The following is a 20,713-nucleotide window of genomic DNA, read 5'->3' on the forward strand; positions in this document are numbered from 1 at the left end:
TGCAGTCATCAATGAATTGCCAAGTCCGTGTGTTTGCGTACTTTGTCTCTCGCTTTCCAAAATGGTACAACAAGAGGGTTCACTCTGTGCATTGCTCTCAACAAATGAGCGCATTTATTCAATAGCAGAAATAAACCTCCTGACAGTCATCTCCAATCTTTGTCCGAACAAGACTCCTAGCTTACCCACACATGCTGCACAGACAGAGAGCCTTTTTCATTACTACTCGCTAGTGAAAAGCATCGCGAGGTAACAGAAATTAGGAGGAAAAAAGATTGAAAAGCCAAATGTCCGGTGGGGGAATATTTCGGCTTCAAATTCAATGAGCAAAATGCTGAATTTGTTGGCAAATAACAAATTTAAAAAAACACACCCAACCTAGTTTTCCCAATTGGGAAAATGATGATAAACATTTATTGAAGTTAAATTTGTGCTAACAGAAATTGAAAGTCAATTAAATTGTTGTTGTTTGTTTACTTGTTTAATGAAAAGTCATTGACGTTCCAATTACAAAGGTAAAAAAATAAATAAATAAAACTACCATAATGAGAAATCAAAGTTTATTGCATTTGAAGGGAATACTTGCACTTTTAATAATAAATCTTATTATATTAGTGCTAAATTTGGTCTCGAAATAATGCTGACAATAATATTGTTTATCTGCAATAATTTGTGGGACAATATGTTGTGCAGCAAAATGTATTATCGCACGAGGCCTACATTTTACAAACTATATATGCGCTTGGTAATACAGCAGAGTGTCCCGTTCAGGCACAATACTGGATGCATGCATTTGTTTGAAAATACTGGATGATTCAGGTTTTCAGAGGACAGTTTGCAATCCCACTTACTGTAGGACAGTGGCCAAGGAGGAGGACTCTAAAAGCGAACATATTCACGGCCAATATAAACGAGAGTTCCTTACCTCCAGCACAAGCCACAACTGATCACCACATTTGACGTCCTTCTTGTAGAACATCCCGTAGAACTTGACGACATTAGCGTGGTCCGAAAGAGCTTTAAGGATGTTATACTCTGCCTCGATCTCCTCGTCGATATCCTGCAGAACAACATTAAAGCTGAAAAAACACACATTTTTTGTTTCTCTCCTATACTGACACATGACACTCACGTGAATAGGGTCCAGTATCTTTACTGCTGCTTTACTTCCGTCCACTTTGCTGAGCACCTTGTACACTTTGCCATAGGTCCCCTTCCCGATTGTCTCGATGATCTCCCAGGTGTCGGTTGGATCGGGAAAGTTGTCAAAGACTAAGGATTTCCCGGACTGTGGAAACATTTTGAGGAGAGATCTCCTGTGGAAGAACAAGTTAAAACAGTCAAGAACGAACACAAAGTATTCTTAACCAGCCACACTCTTCATCGGGACAGAGCTGTAGCAGTAAAAATTATTATTATTTATGTCTTTGTAAATGCATGTTTGGGAATTAACCTGGAGGCACATCAGCTGTAAATAGAGGATAATCCCCAGGCAGCGGCACAGTAGGGGGTTGATGTAGGTTTGGGGGTGACATGATTCAAGGCGTTTGTTTATCCTTCAAAAGCACAAGAGTGCAAACATCCAATTCAACAATAAGATTGGGAATTATTTAAATATTTGATCCTCAAAACTATTTGAGAAATACTTACTGGGACAAAATAGTTAGCAATAGTTAGCGAGCAGCTTGGGTCTCTGTGATCCAATCGGGCCCTCTGATGGCTGTTGGTTTCTTAAGATTTTCCTCAATCTTGTGACTATCTCAAATGTAAGAGAGATAACTAAAGCTAAGGAAAGCTAAAACCACATTCAGTCTGCAAATATTTACAACTAAACCCTAAAGTCGAAAAAGGAAGAGTAGCACTTACATCGTTCTCTACATGGGACCTTTTGGACAAATAGCGAGTCCATTCCTGGTTGACGGCACGTCCTGGGAGTGTGAGCTAATCTGACTCCCGAAGCCACCATTAGGAAAAAAAACGCAGCTCTACGTCGGTCGGAGCCACAGCTGGGATTAGCGGGAATTAGCCACAGTTGCGGCATGAGCCTTTCCCCATATAGACGGCCATTCATTCCCATGGGAAAGCTGGTTAGGGAGGCTCAGAGTAGCGCAGGTTTACCATTTTACTTCAAATAAACAGTTTAGTGTGCATTTGTTTTGTTCCTTGACTTTTCAGAAGGGTACCATGCTGGGATTTAGGGTCGGAGTTTGATTGGTGGACAGAGAACGGTCTATAAAAACCACATGGACACAACAATACTTTGCAGAGAATATGATCGGCCAGCAATTAGACACCTTTTGGAGCAGGCACACGCCTCCATCTTCAATTATGTATTGTCGTCGTGTGCATGTGACAACTGCTCTGACACACAAAACCATTCCAGGAGATTCTAGTCTGTCTGTGTGTGTTATCTCACCTTGTCTGGACAACACTTTCGGTTAGCATGTGGCATGCACCCGGCCTACGCACAGCACAAGTGCACAAATAATTAGCTGCACGTATCACATTGGGGAATCCACTTAGCAGCAGCAGGATGTACTTTATATAAGCGTATAATATTAATTATATTCGAGGAATTCTATAATGAACTGTGGTGTTCAGACTTTTTCTAGCAAGAGCCCTGCATCCAGAAGAACTGAAGGATACAGGGGCTATTTTGATACATTTTGTGCAATTAAGATTCTAAACCCAATCAAATGTAGGTTTGTTTTTACCTTATTTTTGGTGGAGTTTTTGTGTCTGCGCTGCAACCACATAATTTCCCCATTGTGGGATGAATAAAGTCGATCCTATCCAATGCAATAATACCCAAGGGCCCGCGTCTTTTGTAGTGGACATTTGTCTTTATAAATAAAGTTGATTTGATTTGATTTGTGTTTTCGCATAACATAGCTATTTTTTCCCTGCAATGTGTAACCCTGACAAAAGAAATGGACCAAAAACAAAACACTTATGCGGAGGACGCTGGTTCCTCAGAAGGATATGGGCAAATCCAGCTTCTGCCATCCTAGTCACTGCCTTTGTGTCCTTGGGCAAGAAACTTCACCTACCTTACACCCGGTGCCGCTCACACTACTTAGAATGATTCGTTTCCATTTAATAAAAGAAAGCAAAAAATAGCAAAATCTAAAAGAGTTAAGCTTTTACCAAAGACAATAATCATAAATGAAGCTTTCTCATTATATTCACAATGCTGACATCACGGCTGTATAGGTGAAGTTAAAAACGATGCATATTTATCCTTGATACCAATGTCCTTGACCCAGCCACACACAAATAAGTTGTAGACCTCCATGCTTTTCTAAGTTTCCATCTGTTTTGTCGCGTAGAGTGACATCTGTAGCACAATAGTTCGATATGTCTGGGAACGCGACTGACTGTTAATCCTTGATATCACTCGACAAATCTATTTTTGATAAAGAATAGGGATCTATTCCATTGCATCGTTAGATGTTTCCATCTGTTTTGTCGTGTAGAGTGACGTCTGTAGCACAATAGTTCGATATGTCTGGGAACGCGACTGACTGTTAATCCTTGATATCACTCGACAAATCTATTTTTGATAAAGAATAGGGATCTATTCCATTGCATCGTTAGATTTTTTGCTCGTATCTTCTTTTTGCAGGAAGATTTAAGCCTCTTTTGTACTTAGCGCACTGTTTGCTGTACAACAGCCATCTTGGTTTGGTTGACGACCACTGGTTGTCACTTCCGGGAAGAAGTCACGTGACAGAATGGAATGGACTTATGTTGTCTTTAAGTAGAAGTAGAGTGTTGGGTTTTTTTGTGACATCTAGTGGCCACAATAATTAATTAGGTTAAGCTAATGATTCAGTTTAAGTTTAGTTTAGTAATCAGTAAATGGAACGATTTAGAAAGGTTCGTTATTGGAAACTTTCCAAAACTCTTCTGCCTAGTAAACTAATTTGTAACTAGTTATATGCACCTATTATAATTTATTAGATTTTAGATACTAGCCAATATAATCCCATACTTGATTTTTGCTGATATCGGGCCAATATCTGAATTTAATGTTGGTGCTGGACACTCCAATTAATGACCAATTATTTACATTTTCTGAACATGGCAAGGATCAAAACCTTTTAGCGGTGGGCCAAAAACAGTCACCAGGCTGCACTCGGGACATCGAAAACTGATTAAAACGCAAATCACTCAAAGAAGTCATGTAAAGTAGAACTGAGAGTCACTTTCAAAATGCAGTTTTATTATTTACCCTCAGCATATTGTACAACTAAATTAATTTATTATGAGGTCCTGTATAGTCAATATTACACTAATTTGCTTTGTCACCTGCAACACAAAGCTAATATGTGGATTTGTCCTTCAGATAGCTTACCATATATTCATATATTTAGCATGTTTAATGTGCAAAATGTATCAAAGTGGCTTCTTTCAATTTTTCTGTATGCGAAAAGGGTTGGGCACTGGATTTAAATATTTTGTTAAGTTTGTTTAGCAGCACAACAGGTTAAAAAAACTACAAAAACAAAACTGGAAACGACAACCGCAACAATAATCACATTGCAAAAAAAGTTATTGTATTGAAAGAGCATTGGCTGACCAGTAGTACAAAAGTAATAATAAATGCACTGATTTGTCAAATGTACTGACCTTTGAAGACTAGTAGAAGACGCTGCAAGGAAACCAAATACAAAAGACTGAAACAATAATTTGCACAAAACACATTGCATTTGCATCATTCAAATGAAAAAAACATACAGACGTCATCTACAGTCAAAACAGAAATTTAACTCACTTTGTAGAGGCATTCACGTGGACAAGATGTGCACATGGGATGCCCCTCCATCTTGCGTTGCACCTTGCACAGGAAGAAAGATGAGCACATCAGTTTGAGGCATTGCCTGCATTTTTAAAAAGGTAAGTCCAGTGGCGCCGGAACTTTTAAAGGCGACAAAGACAGGTGACTTTGTGAGAGGCGGCGGGGATGGCGAGGGAAGTCAGGTGCAGCAGGCCGTGACCTCATGCAGCACTCTCCTGTTACAGAAGCAGAAGTCACACACTCAGAAAATACAAAGACAAAACTACAAGTTAGGTGTTGGGGAAGACAACATGGCGGCTGGAATTCACACTTAATTTGTGCTCAGACGATCTAGTAAGGCAGCACAAATTGGAGACCAATTTACCCCCTTTTCCTACAAATTTAATTTAGCATGGAACAGATTGACCGTAAACATGTTTAACAAGTCACATTAAGCAACATCACATGGTCTCAACGTCCATTCACAACGTAACTACGAAATGTTGACATAAATGTTTTGTTCGTACACAGCTTTGTTCACTTCCTGTGTTCAGTAATTAAGAAAAGATAGAGAACGTGTAGCAATGAATAACTTATGCAGTGATGAATAAATAATGTGTAGTGCAAATACACTATGAATAAAAACAAAAAATAGACAATGTTGACGGGAAAACAAAGCAGTTAAGACTAAATGTAAGACTTAAAATAAGAATATAATTAATAATTATAACTTATTTTATAGTTAGGTACAGATTTAGGATTAAAAGGAATACATTATTGGAACAGTGCATCAAAAATGTTGAATACTAAACATTGAATTATTCATGGCGGCCCGCCACAAATAATCTTAGACTGCCATGTAAAGATTTGGCGCTACTTGTTTGTCGCCATTAGTATAAATAGGGATGTAATAATAAACTACATTAAGAATAACCGCGTTAATCTCCAGACGGTTAGTGTTACCTATTCAAATTAAAATGATCAAAAAACTTGTGATGGATAACTGCACTTTGATAAACTCACAGAATAACGAGCTCGAGCTAGCATCCAACCAAGAGACAATGTCTTTCTCCGCCAAGAAACGAAACACACCGATTTAAATTTGTATAAACACTTTACTGACTGAGCACCTAATATATCCAATTAGGCACTGTGCTCTCTTAGAACAGAGATGCGATTCCACAGAAGAACATCAATAAATTATAATTAAAAAAAAAACACTCTTAAACCTTTACAAATTAAAAGGAAATAACATATCTAATCACTCAGATAAAAATAACATGTCTCTTAAAGGGGAACTGCACTTTTTTTTGGAATTTTACCCATCGTTCACAATCATGAGGTTTTTTTTCTTTTTCTTTCCAACATTTAAAAATTGGCTCGTTCTTGGTGGCCAGTAATGCAGCTAAAGGAAGTAATCAATTCAACCTCTAAATCCATTTAAAAAGGCAATCTAAAACCATCAACTATACTTCATTTATGTTCCATAACCCATATAATAACTAAACTGTAGCGACATTTGTATTGTAAGAACGAACACTGAGGAACTTTTTTCTATTGTAGTAAGACATCGGCGTGCGACGGTATTAGCCGTAAAAGGTAACTACAGCAAGAGATAAGATAGCATCTACAACACGAAATGCGTTTGAGTTTGTAATGTACTGACTGAAAAACATGAAAAATACTATTACAGTATCTGTAAAGTATTAACACACATTTTATGTTTTGTTTGTACACAGCTGACCAGACAGCCTATGTACTGTAGTTGTAATAACATACATGACGTGCTGCGTGTATCATGATCAACATTAAAGTGACTCACTCGATGGACAGTTCGCTTGGTACAGCTGGCCGGGGACGTTTCCAGTTGATTTTAGGTAAGCAATCCATTTATGTTAACCTTCCTCTTGTGTTAGCTTTCTGTTACCATCTCTTTTGTTAACGGGTCGGTTTTGACCCATGTCTTAAATCAGCTGTAAAATACACTAAAAACAATTATCTATCATCCAATTTGTTTCTCATCTCTTGGTTACCTTATTAGGCTTCCTTATCCATGAAAATATTGGTTTTAATATTTTTGGTGTGGGCCATTGGGCCTTTTTTTTGTCAGTATACCCCTCGATTTCAATTTAAAAAACTGTAAAATGAATCTCAAGGGAATCGTATAAATAAATAAAAGGTTGTTGTGTTACCTGCCTATAACTGAGAGGTATTAGAACACATCTCTTAAGTACATTTGTTTAATTTATTTTTTCATTTTAATAATTTTATGGTGTTACGGGTCAATTTCGACCCATATACATTTACTTCAAGAAAAAGGCTAAAAAGTATTTTTTTCAGCAACAGAACTTTAAGACTAACACAAAATGAAAAGCAGAACAAGTCATAACACAAAATATAGATTTGCAAGGTCAAACAAACAACAGCATCAAGTTAAGTTAAGTTAAAGTTAAAGTAGCAATGATAGTCACACACACACTAGGTGTGGTGAAATTTGTCCCCTGAATTTGACCCATCACCTTGTTCACCCCCTGGGAGGTGAGGGGAGTCGTGAGCAGCAGCGGTGCCGCGCCCGGGAATCATTTTTGGTGATTTAACCCCCAGGCCGAGTCATACCACAGACTATAAAAATGGCAGCCATTACCTCCCTGCTTGGCACTCAGCATCAAGGCTTGGAATCGGGGGTTAAATCACCAAAAATGATTCCCGGGCGCGGCCACCGCTGCTGCCCACTGCTCCCCTCACCTCCCAGGGGGTGATCAAGGGTGATGGGTCAAATGCAGAGAATAATTTCGCCACACCTAGTGTGTGTGTGACAATCATTGGTACTTTAATTCCAACGCTTGATGCTGAGTGCCAAGCAGAGAGGTAATGGCTCCCATTTTTATAGTCTTTGGTATGACCTCCTCATCAAACTCATCAGATGTGTCTGTGTCTTCTGGATGATACTCCTCCTCAGAAACCTGTTCATCCGTATCACTATGCTGCTCTGTGTCCTCTCCCTCATTTTTACCAAAAATATTATCCAGAATTTCTCTCACTGTAAATCTTTTTTTCATTTTTGCATGCTGCAAATTGGAGATGTGCACTCTGCAAGTCACCAACTCTATACTGAATTGACATCACATGTCCGTCTTTGTTTTTTGTACTGGATGACAAGGTAAAATGAGAATCCCCTAAAGCTCACATGATTGGGAGAGGAGCTGGCTGTCAGTGTGTTCAGTTTTGCCTCTAATTATTGCTTTATAATCTTATTTTTATAACTGGGTCGAAACCGACCCTAACAACACCAAGGTCATAATTTCAACCAGAACATTTTATAATTTAGTGAAAAAAACAAAAACTGTTTTATTTTGTTGAAATAGAGGTTCCTGACAAAGTCAAAAAGCCTTGATGCAAAAAAATAAATGTATGTGGTTCTTTTATGCATTTAAAAACTAAAACGGGTCGGTACCGACCATAACACAAGACGAAGGTTAAAATAGCTTGGCTTCAAGTTCCATATTTGTAGCGTAAAAATCGTTTTCATCCCCTTCTCCCGGCTTCCGTCTGTTCCATTGTCTCACTTTTCCTTCATGCTTGCTCCTTTGTTAAAAAGCAGTATATTTAGCTTCAAAAGCATAATTTTGTAAATCCTAATGTGTCCAAATATAGTCGTTTTTATTGTCCGTTATCAAGTCTGCCATGATTAGAATTTATTTCCAGAAGTAAGAACACACATTTGTTGCCAGAAGTCAGACGTGTGCTGCTGTAGAAACCGAAATCAATGCGCGAAAGAAATCAGGCCCAGAAATGATTAAAATGATATATTGAAAATATTACATACTGTTATGGACATGTCTGTTACTACATTATATCTATATAGACTTGCAGTGTGTATATAAAATGTTTAATGGCAGGTTTTGAAGTTGTTTTAGAAGTCTTTGAAGGCCACAACGGTGACTCCCATTAGCCCAATCTTTAGAATCTTAAAAAAAGACGTGTTCTTGTCTCTCATGATTGTGAACTATAGGCAAAATTCCAAAAGAAGTGCAGTTCCCCTTTAAGAAACGAGAACAATATTTGATGTTTCTTCTGCCAAAAAAGTCTATTGTGTTTATTTTTTTTCAAAGAAAATATTTTTATATATATATTTATACAAGTACTTTTTGACCACATTCAACAATACTGTGATCATAACCCCAATCATTTTGCTCAAAATAACTAATATGAAAGTTACATTCCTCAAGTAATCCGAGCCTTCTAAATAGTCTTGATCAAAGCGACGAGCAAACATTTGGTGGAGACTTTTGGGAACCCTGAAATGAAAGCATGTATCGCACTGGGTGCTGGTGTGGGCTCCTCTCCCATTTGAAAGGGACTCGTCGGCGGCTCTCTGTATTATGACCTTAAAAAAAATAGAAGTGACAGAAAAGGTTTGTTTGTCGTTCTTAACACAATTGTTTGACTTGCTCAGTCATGACCAACTATGCACATTTGAGGATAGTGTTGTGGGAAACACAGCACATCTAATAAGATACAGTACAAAAGCTGCATCAATAATTCCACTTTTACAAAGATATTGGTCAATTATGTAAGAGTTATTATATTTAGAACTGCTTATAACTGGGCTGTATCCTTCTATTGTGTGTTGGTGTTTGTAATATTTTGGTTAACTAGTGTGATGGCAGGTTTGTACTTTACAGGTGTTCCTAATGAAATGGCCAGTAGTTTTTGCCACTATTGCTGCGGTCTACAAAAACCACGAGATCTCTCTCCTCTGTTGCAGACCAACCCCCACCTTGGTAGCGAGGTGCCGCCGGCGAGGCCTCGTCAAGCACGACCTCCACCAGGCGAGCTCATTTCCTGCTCCATCGCCTCACAGATGACTCCCAGGAGCCGCACTCTGATGGCCCTAACAGCCGTGAGATTGGGGTGGGCAGGGGTCCAGGCAGTCCGAGAGTCGCACATCCGTCCCTGTACGACGACAACAACAACAAAATGTCATGCCTTTTCGCCTTTGCAGTCAGTGCACTTTCTATCGTATTAATATGAACTTTTGTGCTATTTCTGGATCTCATAATGTGAAAGTTGACACTCTTTCCTGCCTCATTATGCTAATTGCATCCCTCCTGCTGGAAACACGGCGTCATCCTAATTTGAGTGTCCATCATTCAGCGAGTCACTTTGGTCCGACTGAAATATCTCAACATCTGCTCCCCTCATCCTGAAAGGTTGATGACAGCCATCTGACCAGCGGAACGCCATTTTCAGGTTGATATTTGATATCCACTTACACCACTGGTTCTCAACACCTTTGCAGTATTTTAACAAGAGAACATATCTGTGTAGCTGTATTGGTTTTAGTTAGAAACATTCAAAAATAAAGCTACATAATTCTAAAAATATAATATAATAAAAATATATGTAATATAAAATATAATATAATATAATAAAAAAATAAAGCTTTTTTTTTTACTTTAAATGTCTGCCTTTAGGATTATTATACAGATGTATTCTTATTATTTAAGTGATCGAATATCATCAGTGCTACCCATACATTCAGTTATTTGCTTAGGCTTGCCACCAATAGATTTGCCCTCACTTATTTACACATTATAATGGGACTGTTTGTAAATACAGCTTGTTACAGTTTGTTCAATTACTCATGTAATTGGATAAAGCACACTTTATAGCCTCAATGCATGTTTCATGGAAACAATGTTTCTGCTTAGTTTTTTTCCTCTCTAATAAATACACATGGATGCCTAAACTTTTCCTACTGAGGGCCACAAACTGACAAATCAAAAGATGTGTGGGCCATTTTGGTAGTTTTCACCTTCATAACCAGAACAATAGTCCACTATGGACTGGACTCTCACAATATTATGTCAGACCCACTCGACATCCATTGCATTCGGTCTCCTCTAGAGGAGGGGTTACCCACATATGCGGTCCTCTCCAAGGTTTCTCAGTCATTCACATCGACGTCCCACTGGGGTGAGTTTTTCCTTGCCCTTATGTGGGCTCTGTACCGAGGATGTCGTTGTGGCTTGTGCAGCCCTTTGAGACACTTGTGATTTGGGGCTATATAAATAAACATTGACTGATAGATTGATTGTATATACAGATTGTTTTCAAAGAGCTGGAAAATGCAATTTCGATTGAAATTTTGTGTGAATGCTGAAGAGCCAAAGCCAAACTGAAATACTGACAGTTAGCACACTGACCAGATAGTGTCAGTTAACCAGAAATATTAGCAAAATGAGCTAAAAAAGCTAGCATTCTAACAGTACTGTTAACATGTTAACAGTTAGCATTAATGAAATACCAAAATGTATGACACTGAGGTGTATACCTGCTAAATTAGCTAAAAGAAAGCTAGCATGCTAAAATGCTAACAGTAACACGCGTCAAGTACCAAAATATACAACTCCAAGGTTGGTACCTGAAAATTGTGTTTAAAATGCTAGCATGCTAATAATAGCATGCATCAAGTACCAAAATATGACTACGGTGTATAGTTAAAAAATTAGCTGAAAAATAAAACTAACATGCTAACAGGTATCATTCGTCAAATAACAAAATATTTGACGCTGAGGTTTATACCCGCAAAATTTACCAAAAAAAAAAGCTAGCATGCAAAATCGCAAATATTAGAATGCTACGATTGTGATTCTGGCCGTTAAAAAACTAGCCACTGGCAGCAATGGTCCGCGGCTGCACATCAAAAGTTGAGATGCACTATTAACATGAGTGCATTGATTAAAAAGAAAAAAACACCACTACTTTGATGTGCGGAAACTATGTCCAGATATGAAAAATGTCCGGGTACTTCATGCAGTCCACATTCGATCAATAAATTAACTCATGAAACAAATAAAGAAACAGAATATAAATCAAAGTATTTCCATCCATCCATTTTCTACCGCTTGTCCCTTATGGGATCGCGGGGGGTGCTGGAGCCTCTCAGCTGCATTCAGGCGGAAGGCGGGGTACGCCCTGGACAAGTCGCCACCTCATCACAGGGCCAACACAGATAGACAGACAACATTCACACTCACATTCACACACTAGGGCCAATTTAGTGTTGCCAATCAACCTATCCTCAGGTGCATGTCTTTGGAGGTGGGAGGAAGCCGGAGTACCTGGAGGGAACCCACGCAGTCACGGGGAGAACATGCAAACTCCACACAGAAAGATCCCGAGCCCAAGATTGAACTCAGGACCTTCGTATTGTGTGGCACACGTACCAACCCTTCTTCCACCGTGCTGCAATCATAGTATTTGTCAAATAAAATTAATCCAATAATCGTTGCAACCCTAGTACATTGTTGTTAGTTGTTTGTATTTAACTAGGGCTGGGCGATATGGCCTTTTATTAATATTTTGCTATTTTTAGGCCATGTCACGATACACAATATACTGTATATCTCGATATTTTGCCTTAGCCTTGAATGAACACTTGATGCATATAATCACAGCAGTATGATGATTCTGTGTCTACATTAAAACATTCTTGTTCATACTGCACTAATATATGCTAATTTTAAACTTTCATGCAGAGAGGGAAACCACAACTAAGTCAATTTACCAAAAGTGTATTTATTAAACAGTTATTAAGCAGTGGCACAAACATTCATGTCATTTCCAAAACAGAAAGTGCAAGATTGTCAAAGACATTTTAAAACAAGCTATTAATGCACTTTTGTGCATGATGTCACTAAGATGACATATCAAAACAACACTAAATTAAAGTGCACTTTTTGTACAGAACGCCACTACAACAGTTTAAAACAAATAAAGTGCACTTTTGTGCATGATGTCACACAAGAGATTTCAATAACTGTCAAATAAAAATTAGCTGCATAATAGGAAATCAAATAGTGTATTTCAAATAGTGTTAGGTTCCTGCGGACGTTATCTCCTGTTGTTGACTATTTTTTTTCATACGGTGTTGATCTGGAAATGCTTGCTTGGGCATTTTGTGGGTGTGGCACCGAACGGAGATGTTGACATGCGGAGTTTCAAGCACTCTTCATTCTCTAGCGGGTGACTTTTCAAATGATGCTACACATTAGCAGTGGTGCTACTTTTTGTAGCAACGCTTTTGCCGCATACTTGTTCACCATCTACCCGCTTGAAGCCAAACCACCGCCAGACGATGGACTCCGTGCTGTTTTTCTTGGGAATTAATTATTCCTTCATTTGTTACCAGATTCGCACCTTCTTTCTCTCGTATTACCACTCGCACCGCTCCACTAGCACCACAGTTAACTTTACCATGCCGCTACCTCTCTGCGCCGCAAGAGCGTATGACGCTGCACGCGTGACAGTATGTGACGTAAGTAGGGATGTCCCGATCCGATATTTGGATCGGCCGCCGATATTTGCCAAAAAATGCGTATCGGCAAGGAATGTGAAAATGCCGATCCAGATCCAGTTTTTAAAAAAAACTCCGGTCCGTGTTTTCCAACGCACCGATTTAAATAATACATTCCACTTTTCTGCTGCTCCCTAATTTCCGTTCCGCATTTTCCAGCACACCTTCAACACATCCACAGGTCTGTGGATTCTCACGCAGTTGCTTTTAGCTGCTGGCATTACTCGACAGGCTCTTCTCACTCTTTCCTGCGTCTCCCTCTCACAGACAGCAAGCGCACCTTCTTACACACGTCACATACTGTCACGTCATACGTCACATACGTATACGTCCTCTCCCAGCAGAGAGGTAGCAGCATGGCTAACGTTAGCTGTGATGCTAGCGCAGCCGTGTGACCAACCTTCCCTCTAAGGTGCGCGCCTGTACACATAGCAAATCTATGCCACGCACAAAATCAAATAAAAAAATAAGCACATAACAATTTTCGACACACGGACACGACAGAGAAAACAGTTTTCGTCATCATTGTTCAAATATTGTAACGTCTGTCGAGACGCTTATCTCCGTTCGGTGCCACACGTCCACACCATCAAAATGCAGAGGCAAAAATTTCCAGATCAACACCGTATGAAAAAATGTGTGATTTTTTTTGTTGTGATTTCCTTCTCTGCATGAAAGTTTAAAAGTAGCATATATTAATGCAGTATGAAGAAGAATGTTTTATTGTAGACATGCAAGCCTTGAAAGAAAATTTTGAAAATCAAGACTACATTTCCTGCAAATGGGTGCATTTCTACCCTATATTTTAACTTTAGATTTATTCTCATATCAAACTCTTTTGGCTGTCTTTTTGACACTTACATCCGGCGCAATAATAATAATAATTCAATGTGATTATCTTGTGTGATGACTGTATTATGATAACAGTATATATCTGATAGTATATATCTGTATCATGAATCAATTTAAGTGGACCCCGACTTAAACAAGTTGAAAAACGTATTCGGGTGTTACCATTTAGTGGTCAATTGTACGGAATATGTACTTCACTGTGCAATCTACTAATAAAAGTCTCAATCAATCAATCAAAACACATAGAATCATCATACTGCTGTGATTATATGCATCAAGTGTTCATTCAAGGCTAAGGCAAAATATCGAGATATATATCGTGTATCGCAATATGGCCTTAAAATACCGCAATATTAAAAAAAGGCCATATCGCCCAGCCCTAGTTCAATGATGCCATTTCTGTTTGTCATGTATAATTTTGTCTATTTTGTGTTTATCCTTGAATAAACAGGTCAGTTTCTTGTTACCAACCATTGTGTATTATTCAAACTCCCCTAATTCAGCTGGCTAGTTGTTATCAAGAGTACTAAAACCCTTTTCAACATGATTCTGACAACTAAGTAGGCTAAATAACTTTAAACTTTAATACATGCTCGGATAGGCCAGTATTGGTCAGTATCGGTATCGGTCAGTATCGGTATCGGATCGGAAGTGCAAAAACAATATCGGTATCGCATCGGAAGTGCAAAAACCTGGATCGGGACATCCCTAGACGTATGTGAGAAGGTGCGCTTGTTTTATGTCTCTGTGGGAAGGAGAGACAAGAAAGAGTGAGAAGAGCCTGAAGTGTAATGCCCACAGCTAAATGCAACTGCGTGAGAACGATAGTCATTTTCTATATCGCACAGAGACAAACCCGCGATATATCGAGTATATTCGATATATCGCCCAGCCCTATGTTGAATCAATCTCTAATTTAAGTTTTGAGTACAGATGCTTTAAAAAACAATACAAAATTGAGATATCAATTGAAATCGAATGATATGAAAAAACTTAATTGGGATCTTTTTTTTTCCCGTATCACCCAACCCTTATCCACAGTGTCAATAAAAATTACATGCACACGTCCGTAATGGCCAATTATGCAAATTAGATTATGTCAGCATCACTGCCACAAATAGATTGCAATCCTATAGGAATTCCTTACAAATGAACAAAGCATACAAATGATGTCCTGTTCATAATCAGCAGAGGATCAAATACATATTTTCCCCACTGTGCGTATATACTGTACATACATTCTTAAATCAAGAACAACACAATGACATTATTTCTGTTCTATAATCATGTGAGAAATTATATAAAAAGCAGAAAGTGTTCCCATGCAAGGTATGAAATATGGGGTGAGATGCCTCTGGGCTGAAACGCGTGAGCCCTCACATAAGCTGCTAATAGGCTTAATTTCCCTGACAGGTAACCTACATACTGCTCATCCTCTATGACTGCCACTACATTTATCTAGTCTTTTTATTCCGAATGCAAAAATAATCATTTTCTCCTTGAGTTACCGGAGCCATTCATGATGAGGCTTGATTGACTGATTGATTTGCAGCTTGCTCTTTTGTGTGAATGTTGAATCAATATCAAGCATCACATTACCAGGACACCCACCCGTATGCCGCACTGACTGTTGCCATGTAGCTGCAAGACGACTGACGGCGAGGGGGCCATTGTGGTAGAGGTGACGCGGCGCAAACGAATAGAGTCCACGTCTGGCTCACCATTGTGTGAAGGCAGCGTGCCGTGACTCCCCTCCCCGCTGTGGGATGGAGCCCATCGGCAGCATCTTGCATGACTGTGGGGCGGCGCCACCAATGAAACGATCATTAGGGTAAAATTGGCGACAAATTCATCCATGAAATACCATTTTGGCTTTGTGAATTAATTATTTGCATGATCAACATCCTTTCATTGCTTTTTTTTGTTGAGGCTATCCATAGTTTGTCCACAAAGAAGCACATACTGAGCATTTAAATGATGCAGGTAGACACTTTGATATTTATTGTGCGGCTATAATCTTCCTCACTTCGGCATACATTTTTGGCAGCATTTCTCTTGCAAAATATGCCCAGCTTGGCAACTCCAGAACTGTTTTGATTAGGGCTTACATGGTAAACAACTCAAATGAATGTTTTATCCAGACGCATACATTTGTCTAAATGTGGCCAAGTAGACGCATTGTGGGTTTCCTACATCGCTAAAAGAAAAATCTAAGGAAGAGAATCCCTCTGCCATCTTCCACTAGTTTTTTTAATATATAAATCGCCCGCTTGAATATTCCATCTTCTCTTCTACGACTCTCTCGTCGTCAATTGGGATGTCTGTTGTGATTTCCCTTCCTGGTTCCATGACCCACCCTATCTTGCCTCTCATTGGCCTGTCCCTAATGTTTTGCTCTAATCTTAACCAATCGTGACTCATCATAACAAACTACCAACCAATCATGGATGTTCTTATACGTGCAAGCACGTCTTGGAAGGATAAAGGGAGTGGTTTAGAAGCCCATGGAGTGTTGAGAGGGAGTGGGAAGCGGGGGAGAACAAGGAACACAACAAATAGGCAGTGTTTGGTCATTTTAATGTGAAATAAATTCTATTGGTATTACGATATTTTCTTATTTCATATCTTGTTTAAACATATATCAATATATCTTACAAACTCAATATATCGCCCAGCCCTACATCCTTCAACGTTTGTTAATGCAGCACTCGCTGGAAAAAGTTTGGACACATTCTGTTGTAGATTGTTCTTTTTTGTTATGGACACCATACACCGTTTAAACAGGAAAAACAATACAGTACTGTAATCCATCGTTTATTGCGGGTAATTGGATCGCAATAATTGAATTTCTGCAAAGTTGGAATCAATTGTAAATGAAATATTTTCATAGGGGATAAAAACCTGATTACTACCTTCTAAATAAAATTTTAAAAATTATGAGCATTATCTAGACATTAAATAACATATTTTAGTCACCTTTACACTCTTATTTTCACTTTTAATACCAAAATTGTTCTTTGCAATAAAAAAACATGTCTAATGTATCAAAAGATTTTCTGTTAAAATCAAGCCAATAATGAAATTTTTTTGGGTCCCCATTATTTTGAAAAGCATCAAAATACATGAAATAACACACTTTAGTCACCTTTACACACTTAAGTGAAGTGAATTACATTTATATAGCGCTTTTTCTCAAGTGACTCAAAGCGCCAATATCTAAGTTAACATAATGGTTCCTGGGGCTGAGCCAATCAATGGCCTCAATACTGAACAGCGTGATCTGATTGGTTTGGTCTCCTCTAGTGGCCAATATTATTGTATTGCTATTTTTAGTTAATTTAGTCATTTTTGTTATTAAAAAATGTTTAATTAGTATGCTGTCTGAGGCTGAGCCAATCAGTGGCCACGCTACTAAACTGCGTGATCTGATTGGTTTGGTCTCTAGTGGCCAGGAGGACTGTATTGCTATTTTTAGTTCATTTAGCCATTCTTATTTTTGGAAATGCTTAATTTAAAGCAAAAATGGTGACGAGAAACTACTGTACAGATAAATTACTGAATGTTGCATAATGAAATGTTGCGGGGACCATTTCGATTTTGTAAAAAAGGGCTATAACTAATCAAAGATGCTAGAAAGTTACATATGTATTTTTAAACAGCCTGCATGTCAGCTTTGTGTGATATTAGCACCAAAATCCTTATTCCCCATTTTTGCAGTTTTTTTTTTTTTAGTTAAGATTTTTGAAATATGCAAAGAATTAGCAGCGGGTCGCTAATGGCCCCCAGGCCACACTTTGGGTGATGAAAATGTCTTTTCGTATAACTACTTTGCTCACTCAGGAAATTTGTGCAAAGGCGCCAGTGGCAGGAAGAGGAAGTAGAGCATCCCTAATTTCCTTCCCCAACTTCTCAAAATTGAGTCTACTTTGTGTTCACCTTGTTTGACAAAAGCGGGAAAATAACTTCCAGGAAAGGCCAGACGCAAATTACAGTTGACAGTCGACACTGAAAATCCCTGAATGGGTACAAGACCTTGAACTCACCATGTAGGTACATTGCATGCTAAATAGACCCAAATAACTACACAAATTAATCACCTTCATTCATAATGGAGGCTCGAGCTATGGAAGCATTATTGTAGCAAAATTATTTGCTACAATAAAGCTTCCATACCAGGCTTGTTTTAGACAATTAAAGCATGTGTTAAACGCTAAAAGATCAAAGCAATGCTAAAAAACTGTTTGGCCAACTTGGATCAAACAGACAGGACTAATAAACTGAATACTTACATGTTTATGATTGTAAGGTCCAATACATCCAAAATTAGGCTTAGCCCACCTTTAAAATGTTGTTTTATTGACTAATGACGACAACACGTCGACGAACACGGTGACAAACAAACTTGGTCATTAATAATAACTTACAGGGCTCAGGTGTGTCGCAAACAAAAAAGGAGGGAAAGTCAAAATGCCGGAAGTAAAGTGACACGTGACCAGGCCGACTACACCAAAAAAACCAGGAAATGGATGAAAGTAAAACACGATCAACATGGCTCATTAGTAGGGATGTCCGATAATGGCTTTTTGCCGATATTCCGATATTGTCCAACTCTTTAATTACCGATACCGATATATACAGTCGTGGAATCAACACATTATTATGCCTAATTTGGACAACCAGGGATGGTGAAGATAAGGTCCTTTTAAAAAAATAAAAAATATAAAAAACAAGATAAATAAATTAAAAACATTTTCTTGAATAAAAAAGGAAGTAAAACAATATCAAAACAGTTACATATAAACTACTAATTAATGAAAATGAGTAAAATTAACTGTTAAAGGTTAGTACTATTAGTGGACCAGCAGCACGCACAATCATGTGTGGTTACGGACTGTATCCCTTGCAGACTTTATTGATATATATTGACATATAATGTAGGAACCAGAATATTAATAACAGAAAGAAAATACCCTTTTGTGTGAATGAGTGTAAATGGGGGAGGAAGGTTTTTTGGGTTGGTGCACTAATTGTAAGTGTATCTTGTGTTTTTTATGTTGATTTAATTAAAAACAAAACAAAAAAACGATAAAAAAAACGATACCGATAATTTCCGACATTACATTTTAAAGCATTTATCGGCCGATAATATCGGCCGATATTATCGGACATCTCTACTCAATAGTAGTTATATTCTACAGTTTATAAAACACATCATTCAAAAATATAATCATGAACTTATATTTATACATCATATACAGTTATAGGTGATTGACACCAATATTACACATGTTAATTTAATACTGTTATTGTATTTTTTTTTTGGAAAAACAGAATTGTTGTTACATGTAGATTCAAAGATCATCCATTATATTTATTGTAGCGCTTTTGTATATGTTTATATAATATTTACAACCAGCGTGTACCTAAGTAACCATGTCGCATTCACGCTTGCTCGGCATCAGGCACGTGCACTCGCCTTCTTTCTGTCCCAAAATGGCGCAAGAGGGAGGAGCGAGTCCATATAATGGACTTTTATTTTGGAGGCTAGTGTCAAAAATGTGACGCCCCCTTCTTAATCACCTGTCTGGGGGGTAAAAAACACAAAAGTCTTGCTTTAACCCTGAGGTGCGTGTATGCATCACGCTACAATGACGACGCACTCACACGTGTATTTCCAGCCTCATCAGTCAGGCCGCCATCTTGTTTCTCCAGGCCTTTACACCCACACACCTCCGCAGGCTTTATCGCCCAATTTGGCCAAAGGGGGCTTCAGTTTTTATCTTGTTTGCCGGTTTCCTTAGGAATACATTATGCCAGCCCCCACCTGCCATTTACCCAGCATCCCCCATCCCCGGCAACCCCTCTATCCTATGATAAGTTGTTATCAGTGTCAGCCAGACGGAGAGCAAGCGCCACCTCCGGACTCGCCGCTCTCAGATTAGCATCACCACTCTCTCCTGTGTTATAATTAACGAGATAAGTCCGTTTAATGAGGATTATTTCACCGCTTTGATTTATTCCTCTGCTGACGACACCCCGGCGCCTAGACGGGCAGCGGGTGCACGCTCCGTAGGGCGGTTTAATGGCGCTTCGCTGTCCAACTGAATTGAGAAAGCAGCGAGAACAGCGCTCACAAACCGCCTCGATTCTACCAGAGGGGGGTTAAAAATACCCACAATGCACCACTTGATGATTTTGTACAGCACTGACCCACTTTTAGGGGCGGTGAGGGGGTTATTTTTACACTCTCGTCAGACAAGGTCAATGCTAAAAAAACTAGCGCGGTTTTTTTTGCTAGTGTTGCTGTTTTGTACAAAAAAACTGGGATTTTTAAGAACTGATAAAAAAAATCAATAGTTCCTGTTTAAGTTGTGTTGTGCCAGAACAATCATTGTAATCTTTTATGTAACGAGATAGCAACTAACCTTCTGCTGGGGCCTGATTTCGCACAAACGTGTGTGTGTGTGTGTGTGTGTGTGTGTGTGTGTGTGTGTGTGTGTAGGGGGGCCCAGATGCTTTTTGTTGGTTGGATTGTGCTTCCGACACCTGCAGTCACAAAATGGCAGCTGGCCCGAGACCAGTTGTGAGTGAAAAGAAGCCAGCTTCCCGTCTTCTCAGCACAAGATGAAGAGCATCACCTAATAAAAAAACACACCGCTGTGTCTTCTCCAGCACTTCAGGCTTTGGCTCTGCCTAGATCCTCCCCTCCCTTTCTTAGG

The 20,713-nt window shown here is 38.8% G+C and overlaps 1 protein-coding gene across 7 annotated transcripts in view; it reads right to left on the bottom strand.

The window, feature by feature from the left end:
• myo3a (myosin IIIA) overlaps nucleotides 1-20,470 on the bottom strand; it is a 71,258-nt gene extending 50,788 nt beyond the window's left edge. For 6 of the 7 annotated variants that reach the window (XR_009815735.1, XM_061965157.1, XM_061965155.1 and 3 more), the window contains exons 1-6: nucleotides 18,284-20,470; nucleotides 9,561-9,736; nucleotides 4,778-5,016; nucleotides 4,633-4,654; nucleotides 1,133-1,316; nucleotides 926-1,060 (exon numbers count right to left, since the gene is read on the bottom strand). Coding sequence is in view for 6 of the 7 variants with exons in the window: in XM_061965157.1 (XP_061821141.1) it covers nucleotides 926-1,060; nucleotides 1,133-1,316; nucleotides 4,633-4,654; nucleotides 4,778-4,790 (354 nt within the window). In the remaining variant the exon portion in view is untranslated. Of the gene's footprint in view, nucleotides 1-925; nucleotides 1,061-1,132; nucleotides 1,317-1,866; nucleotides 1,995-4,632; nucleotides 4,655-4,777; nucleotides 5,017-9,560; nucleotides 9,737-18,283 lie in introns of those variants that run through there. The other variant, XM_061965153.1, reaches the window with a different exon arrangement.
• Nucleotides 20,471-20,713: the final 243 nt, after the last annotated feature.

Source organism: Nerophis lumbriciformis, linkage group LG07 (assembly GCF_033978685.3).
Source record: "Nerophis lumbriciformis linkage group LG07, RoL_Nlum_v2.1, whole genome shotgun sequence".
Taxonomy (NCBI): Eukaryota; Metazoa; Chordata; class Actinopteri; order Syngnathiformes; family Syngnathidae; genus Nerophis; species Nerophis lumbriciformis.